Consider the following 8,913-nt stretch of genomic DNA (forward strand, 5'->3'; position numbering starts at 1 on the left):
TATTTAATTTACACGTTTATAAAATATTCACTATTTATAGAAGAAAAATATTTTTAGTGCAGTCTTATTAAGACATTGCCCAAAATAGAATATAGTATTTGAACTTCTTATTTGTTAGTTACCAACCAACAACTAGATTCATTAACTGAATTTCTGAAAAAACACAAGTATATATACTAATTTTGCAATGGGATGGTGGTGGAGTGGCCTTAGTTGAGAGTTTTCTACGGATTAAAAGGAGTGTATCTTGATCTGGTGAATTTAGTCGGTAGCTCAATTAGAAGATTCGTTGGCCCTTCAAAAATAAAATTAGACGAATGTTCATTTGATAGTCATATTGTGTTACCCTAATTTTGTCATTATATATACTCTGGTCTTGTAATTGTAATTTTGGTTTTGAGCTAATAAGAAAAACTGCAGTCCGTGGATGTAGGCCCTCACGGAGACCGAACCACGTTAAAATTATTACCATACTAATCCTATTACAATCAGGAACCTAACCGAGTACTTGATCGAATTGTCAACTTAGGTTTTTCCATATTCACCGACTTGAGAATACGGTTTGGAATTATCAAATTTTTGTTTTTTAAGTTAGTGACAAAATTCAAACCTTTGGAATTACCAAGTTTTGGTCCAAGCCAATTTAACAAATACTCAAACTAACGTTAATAAATTGGCGATATCAATCTGTTTATTAGTTCTCAAAAATTATTAATATAATAACGTTTTAGCCTCTCAATTAGCTTTACTAAGTTAACACTTAACAGTATCGTTTTAGCCTCTCAAGCTAATATTTGTGTGGAACCAATCGGTTGGTTACATGCAATGTTTTTTTTTTTTCTTTTTTTATTTTAATAATAATAATAATACTAATTATTATATTTTTAAGTTAATATTTGTTTATCTTTTAAGCTGTATAGTTATACCAGTTCGAAGAAGTTGGAACCGATTTTAAGCTGTATATTTTTAAGCTAATATTTGTTATCTTCGTGGCCTGGAGAGCGATGTTGGGCCGACTTCCAACTTTCAATGCTTTGGAAAAGAGAAATATCCCGGTGGCTTCAAATATGTGTCCGTTTTGGAGGGAGGTTGAGGAAACGGTGGAACATGTGATGGTTTCATGTGGGCTTGCACACTATATTTGGAGTGTGCTCGCTCAAAGGTGTAAAATGCCAACACTTTTCTTGTTTAGCTTTCGAGATGTGTAATGTGTTGGAGCTACACAAATTTTCAAGGTTTGAGAAAGAAAAGGTGGATGTTCTTCATGCAGTATGCCTAATTGCGGCATGGTGTTTATGAAAGAAAAGGAATATGCTTGTTTATAAGAGGATCCCGACACAAGTCGTGGGTTTGATAGAGATAAAAGTGTTGAGCTTCCTTTGGATAAAGCATAGAGGGAGAAAGAGAGGGCTTACTTGGGATGATTTGCATAGGTTTAATGTCTAAAGCTTGTGTAGATCGGGTTTGTTGTTACTTTTGTTGTTTGTCTTTGCTCAGCTAGGGGTGTTCAGTATTCGAATCGGACTCGAATAACTCGAAATTCGATTCGACTCGCATTCGAATTTGACGGTTCGAATTCGATTTTCAGTCATTCGAATTCAATTCGGTTCGAACTCGATTCGGTTCGAACTCGATTTTAGTAATCGAATTTCGAATCGAATACGAATTTATAATCATAAAGTCGTATTCGATTCGAAATTCGAATTAAAATTATACATTTTATTTTGTTATATATATACATACTTATGAAAAGATAAACTATATAAATCTTTTAAGTTATAGAGATAAAAATAAAAAGTTTATCATTTTGGTTAATAATTAATGTAATTAACATCACCATTTTGAATATTTAGAGTGTGATAACTTTAAATAATTTATTTATTTTATAGAGTTGTACTTTTTCTTGTTAAAAAACTCAAATTTATAGTGGTTTTAAAAGTGAATTATATTTTTTTTAACTGAATTCGAATCGATTCGAATTCGATTCGAACTTCATTTTCAAATCGAATCGAATTTCGAATTAGCTTTTCTGAATTCGAATCGAATCGAATCGAATTTGTCAAATCTATTTCGAATTCGAATTTGAATCCGGCTTTAAAATTTCAAAATTCGAATAATTCGATTCGAATACATTCGAATATTCGAAATTCGATTCGTTGAACACCCCTAGCCGTTGGCTGTACTTTGGTGTGGGTGTTCTAGCTTCTTTCTAGTTCCCTTTTTCTTTATATTACTCTGTTGGTCGTTAAATAAACATTTTCATTCTTTCTGTAATGAAGTTCCCAAAAAAGAAAACAAGAAAATTACAAAATCGTAACTTACCGGTGCAACAGTAGTTGTGATTGGTCCACGCAACACCAATCTCGTATCAACACTTCAAATTTTTTATGTTAAATTCTTTTTAGCCTATGATTTAGTCCAAAATTCGTGTTGATTTGCAGTCGCAAAGTATAGGGTTTTGTTATGGCCGATACCGTCCAATGGTTCTGGGATGGTGTTATCCGCGTGAATTTTTTATTTTGTTCGTCGCGAGTCTTTTTTGTCAGTTGATTTAAGAAGAATTCACGGCAATTTTTAATATTTAAAAGCAAAAACACCAGGCTAACTCAACGCACCGCGTAAGACACCTAGTTAAGATTAAAACACGGTTTTATTTTGGACAAAAGGATGCTTTGAATTTGTTTACTTGATTTGAATGTGAAAATATTTCTATTCATATGTTCTTCATTTTAGTAATAGACAAATACCAATATATATATATATAGTAAGGTTATAATAAGAAGTAGATTTTTACTGAGAAGTTTAAGAAGTGTGTTTTCATCATTAGATCTAATAAAACACAACACACAATAAACACACGACAACTAAAATAAAACACACCGCAAAATAAACACACTTTCCATACCCACAATCAGATCAACATATTTAACGCATCATATTACTTCTTACACTTCTTAGACACACTTCACTTCTTATTTTAACTTCACCATATATATATATATATATGATATAGTCGTTATTAAACTACGTTACGACTCTTTCACATCAATGACTACTTTATGACCTTCTTTACAATGACCTTTACAAACAAAATAGAAAGTGTGGGCTTTATGTGCGATGAGCATAAAGCCGGTAACGTCAATGTCGTCTTCGTCCTTGATGCTCGTGGTGTTGCATGTATCGAATGCCGGCTTTTCTACTTCTGCAAAGCTATGTGTATGGTTTTTAAAGATAAAATAGAAATAATCACCTTTGACGAATTTCTTTTCTTTCACCCATTCTTCGTAAAAGTTGGGCCTTGGAGGCGAATCCCATCCACGAGCACCACCGATTACCCATGAAGTAATAGCCATTGATGCGTAAAAATGTGTATATGCGACCATGATGGTTGTAACCACCACAAGATTCAAATTCACAGATGCCATATTTGATTGTGTGTGAAAGGTTGTGGTGTTTGATTTGTATTTATAGAGATTATTACTTATACGAAGCAAGTTTTCGTTTTCAAATTTAGACCTAACTCTTAGGAATCCTAAAATAAGATCTCAAACTCCTTTTGTGGTAGAGTAACAATCACTTTCTAAATTCATGTAAGTAGGGGTGAGCAAAAACGGTTCGGAATCGTAAGAACCGAGGAACCGGAATAGAACCGGTGCCTCAGAACCGCTAATGTGTGTACTGGTTCGGTTCTCGGTTCTCAGAATTTGCATTAAACCGTTCCCCGTTCGGTTCCGGAAAAAAACCGGCGGGTTCTAGACTTGGAACCGAAGAACCGGAATATTCAAAAAGTTTTAAATAAATTTACCAATCCCCATTTTTTATAGAGCAAATTATTAACCGACATCCATTCAATCATTTTTTAATTCAAATCTTCTTTCTTTACGTTCAAGAACTAGCAACCAGCAACCATGATCAATTTTGATTTAAGCTATCAAGGTAATTTAATATAAAATGATATGATCTTCCATTAATCTATCGCTGCTAATGATTTATTTAACTTCAACACATAGGTTTTAATAAAAAACATAACGGATGTTCATGTTGTAATCTAAATTAATTTTACCGTGAAAGAAGACATACAATTGAATAAACTTATTTTACAATTTGCAAAGTTTGCATGACTCATTTGATAAATAAATGATCGAACCGGTTCTAGCCAGAACCGATTAGCGAAAACCGGCTTTAGCCGTTCTGGAACCGAACCGGTTTACTATAATAGGTTCCGGTTCCGGTTCTATTTTTCACTCACTTTCGGTTCCGGTTTGGTTCCGGTTCCGTTTCGGTTCTCGCGGTTCTGAACCGTTGCACAGCCCTACATGTAAGCTAACACGTTTTTGGAAAGGCAAATTTCTTTGATTTGAACCTAGAATCTTAAATTGTTTAAAAAATTTTGTCTTTGTTATTGGGCTGACAACCACATGACGATGTAACATTACACTATAGTTTATCGTATTTACATGTTTGTAAAATGTTAAACATAAAAAGTCGAATTAACTTTTAAGAAAATATATATATTTTACAATAGTCTCTAGGTCTATAAATGAAGTGAGCTGAACTAAGCAAGGCCTTGTTCAAGTTCGTCTATTAAGCTTTTATCAGACACGTAGACGGTTCACGAACATCTAGTCAAACGCAATTTATTGTTTGTTTCATTAAGAAAATGAACATATTCATGAATGGTTCACGAACACAAACGAATGAACAGAAACAATGTTTTGTTCAATTTAACTGAGAATGGTTAGTGACAGTTATTCATTCCGTCCCCTTTCGTGCCATGCCCTCTCCATATCTTCGTTCACTTCTTAGTGATGGTATTCTCTTATGGAAAAACTTAGGCAAGATTTGACGATTTCTTACTTAATAGAAAAGAATAAAGAACTATAATCTATTAATTAAATTTTCATGATATTTATTGCATTGTACGAATCAATCATTTGGCAAACAGTTTGTGAATCATTTGCTTGTTTACGTTTATTCATTAATTAAATGAACGAACTCGAACAATGAATTTTGTTCACTTAGTTAAACAAACAAAAATGAACAAAGGTTGTGTTCCTGAACGTTCGGTAACATGTTCGTTTATGTTAATTCGTTAAAACGTTTGTCTTATATTTTTATAATATTTTATTTCTAATAACCAACCATAACCAACCTAACTTTTAAATTTTATAACTTTATTTTTTATGTTCAATTCATTTTGTTATTGGTTTGTTATTTAAAGTTTTTTTAACTAACAACACATCTAGCTTGTGCTTCTAGACATTATCAAACTAAAACAATCGATTGGGGGACAATTATGTTTAAGATTATTATAATCTTGTGTGCTTAATTTTATATTTAATTAAGGTGATTATGTATAATGTTTGGATTTAGAATGCTACTTTTTTTCCCTCTTAAATAGTATATGTCCGTTTGCGTTCATGAATCGTTCACAAATTCCTTAACGAACATACACGACAAAGATTTTTCGTTCGGTTAGTATTCTTGAACAAGTTTACTGCTAAACAAACGAATACGAACAAGGCTTCGTTCAGTTTGACTCGGTTCGCTTACAACCCTAATTGCATATCACTGTTATGCTATATTATGTTAACTTATATAACTTGTGTTGATTCATTCCCAGATTCAATAATCATGGATTTTATGTCTCAAAGGCTTTTTTTTATTTTGAAAAGCTTGTAATAAAAACCATACCCGGATAGAAAATTCTAACCAGGGACAAAACAAAAACTTACATGCTAAGTAACAGGTTTTTGATTCACACTACCCAATTCAAATAGAACTTACAATTACGAGATGACAACCACGAATATGAAACCGAAACAATCAAATCAAATAGTGTTTTTGTTCTCATTAAGTTGACAAAAATAGTCTCATCCGAACTCTCCAAATAATCCACCACGTAGTATTGACGAATCCAACAATTCCAAAACACTTTTATAGCTAGCCCTCCATCAATCGGAAGAACCACCTTCAACTAATGACTATTAGGATTCCAATTCTTTGAAACAAGATGATACCCTCCAAAAATGTGATTCAAAACTTCCACCAAATTCAAACATACCAGGGGAAAAAAGAGAAGGGATTATCAACTTTTTCATTTTTTATTTTATTATTTTTTTTTGTCATTTGATTTCTCTAAGGCCTGTTTAATTTAACTAACGTTTTTTTTAAAGGTGGCAATATATTAAACACGAGAAGCTAGCAAGTGGCTAGAAACGAATTAGGCATAACAAAAAAATAAACAAAGACCCAAACACAACCAAAAAACAGCAAACAACAACAAGCTAGTCGAACACAGTTTTTTTTGTAGTTATAATCTCACTAAAAGCATAGTTTACGTCCGTTTTTTTTTTTTGGGGCACGAAAACGAGCTTTTCCTAATTGATTGGAGTTTAAGCTAAAATTTTATGTCACTAAGATTACAAATTTACAATAACAAAAAAAATAAATCAACAACGTTTTATTTAGAATTTGAACTCATTAATATTAAAATATCTTGGTTTGAACTGGTGTACTCTTACGAGACATATTTCTACCGTTATTTTTATAATAAATTAAAAGAATATGAACTATGACTCTTTCACATCGATGCCTACTTTATGACCTTCTTTACAATGAAATGCGCAAACATAATAGCGAAGTATAGGTTTATCCATTATGTTTATGAACCCGCTCAAGTCAAAGTCACGCTTGATGCTTGTGGTGTTGCATGTATCGTACATCTCCTTTGTTGCTTGTGCGACGGTATGTTTATGGTCTTCAAAGAGAAACCATAAACTATCGTTTGCGAGGAATTTCTTTCCTTTAGTCCATTCTTCATAAAAATTAGGCTTTGAAGGTAAAGTCCACTTATAAGCACCGCCGACTATCCAGGAAGTAGCAGCCATCGTTGTGGGGAAATGTGTACACACAACCACGACGGCCGTAAACAAAACAAAGTTTAACTTTAAAGATTTCATATTTGATGCTTTAATTCTTGAGTGAAAGGCTATACGGTTTGATGTGTGTATTTATGGAATCCAACAATATGTATCTCAACTCTTTATTTTTGGTAAAGTAACAATATACTTTATGTAACTTGATGTAACCTTAAACTAAACTTCATACTTTTGTGACAATCGTCAATTTCAGGTTAACTCCGTTAACTCAACTCCGTCAATTCAAACTTAAGATCATTGAATCTATAACGCACACTTCATTACATTTAAACTAGGGTTTAAATGACGCTTAACACTTACTACATGTGTAGTCTTTCGGGATTTGCACCGAAACGCAAACGAGTTGACGCAAACGATTGAGGAATAAACGAAAAACGACAAAACAGTAATTATGTGATAATTATGTGTTAGACTTATGTGTTACGTGATAACATGGTTATGAACATTAACTCAAGATGTAAACTAGTTAGTTAAGTTAGAAAAACAACAATTGAAAGTGGAGGGACTTGAGTCTAACTTGTATGTCTATAAATATAGCCTTAATAACTTAACCCTAACTTATTATCACAAACCCCAAGCTCCGATCGGCCTCCTTCCTTGTGAAGCCTTGGCTGCCGTCCACCTTATACACACATTCAACCAAGAAATCAAGCTTGTGATTGAAGAACTAGGTGCTAGGAAGGTATAATTGATCATCCTATACATTCTTGTTGCTTGATTTTGATGTTGTTGGGTTAACCACAAACCCTAAGCTGCCGATTTTGTGTATGTATATAGCTAATATGATTGTGGTTGATTGAATGATGATTTGATAACTAGATTGAATCTTGTTGCATGTTGATTGTTGTATCTTTGATTTGAGTTCAAACACAAACCCTAATCAAGTATGTAATATGTAATTGATGTGCATGGATGGTGTTTATGGAGTCTAGAGGGTTATATGAATGCATGATAGTTCATAGATTGTTATTATGTTGAGTTTGGATGCAAACAGTTTCTGGACAGAATGTGTATATGATGTTTAAGTGACTGTAACAAAGTGTAAACGTGAAAATTGGTTGAGATTATTGGTACTACAGTAAACTAGGTTGAGTCTAGTTTCTATAAAGTATGAATTTGTAATTTTTGGACAAGTAGAAGTTAACTTTTATGAATTTACAAAAACATTGTGCAAAGCTGAGCTGTTAGACATGCTGTTAGGTTGTGTTGTAAATGTTATATCTCATGAACTACGAGACCAATTGGGTTGGTTCCACTTCTGGAAGTTGACTTATTGAGTTAGGAACCTAACCCAAGTGGTCTTGCATTTATTGGATTTTTCGTTTAACGGGAATTGCAAATAACATTCTGTTGCGCATGAACTTGACTGTTATGAGTTTGCTGTAATGATTTGATGATTGTGAGAAAACTATGTGGAATAAAAATATAATTAAATATGTTCTGGAAACCTAAGACATATGTGCTTCTGTGATGATTTTTGGTAAATTAATTGAGATGCTATGATCGGTGAAATAGTACAATCTTTCTAGTAGGATTTCTGTCTCGGTGAAACTAGCTGCTGAGTTGTGTAAAAATGCATGAAACATGATACTGGCTAGTTAATTGTTATTTGTTGACCAAAATACCCTTGCGGGGAATAATTGCTAATTGACTGCCATGATTTGACCAAATTGCCCTCATGGGGAATAATGGCTAGTTAATTGTTATTTGTCGACCAAAATGCCCTTACGGGGAATAATTGATAGTGATGTACTTTATGAATACATGACACGTATATGATTGCTTACACATGTAATGTGTCACAAATACACTGGTTAAAGTCACACACGATTCACAAACGAAACACGAAACATGTTATGTGCATAGGTATTGTGTGCCGGGTCTAGAGACTCGATAATATTCCGACACTTAGAAAAATCTCTTTGTTGTTTTAGAACGTTAGAGAGAGTTTTTCGGTGACGCGCATCTTGGT

General features: G+C 33.1%; 2 protein-coding genes across 2 annotated transcripts; both read right to left on the reverse strand.

Annotated features, from left to right (window-relative positions):
- Positions 1-3,029: 3,029 nt before the first annotated feature.
- On the reverse strand, positions 3,030-3,425 carry LOC143575369 (early nodulin-like protein 9). Its single transcript, XM_077059768.1, has one exon. It carries the CDS (start codon positions 3,423-3,425, stop codon positions 3,030-3,032), a length of 396 nt encoding a protein of 131 aa, XP_076915883.1.
- Positions 3,426-6,572: 3,147 nt separating this feature from the next.
- Positions 6,573-6,890, reverse strand: LOC143575370 (cucumber peeling cupredoxin-like). The gene has a single exon (XM_077059769.1). It carries the CDS (start codon positions 6,888-6,890, stop codon positions 6,573-6,575), a length of 318 nt encoding a protein of 105 aa, XP_076915884.1.
- Positions 6,891-8,913: the final 2,023 nt, after the last annotated feature.

Source organism: Bidens hawaiensis, unplaced genomic scaffold, assembly GCF_021521415.1.
Source record: "Bidens hawaiensis isolate Kalapana, Puna unplaced genomic scaffold, B.hawaiensis_p1.1 tig00027347_1, whole genome shotgun sequence".
In the NCBI taxonomy this organism is placed as follows: Eukaryota; Viridiplantae; Streptophyta; class Magnoliopsida; order Asterales; family Asteraceae; genus Bidens; species Bidens hawaiensis.

What these genes read in the sequence shown, in the direction of transcription:
- LOC143575369 (XM_077059768.1), bottom strand. Translation starts at nt 3,425, where the DNA reads ATGGCATCTGTGAATTTGAATCTTGTGGTGGTTACAACCATCATGGTC.
- LOC143575370 (XM_077059769.1), bottom strand. Translation starts at nt 6,890, where the DNA reads ATGGCTGCTACTTCCTGGATAGTCGGCGGTGCTTATAAGTGGACTTTA.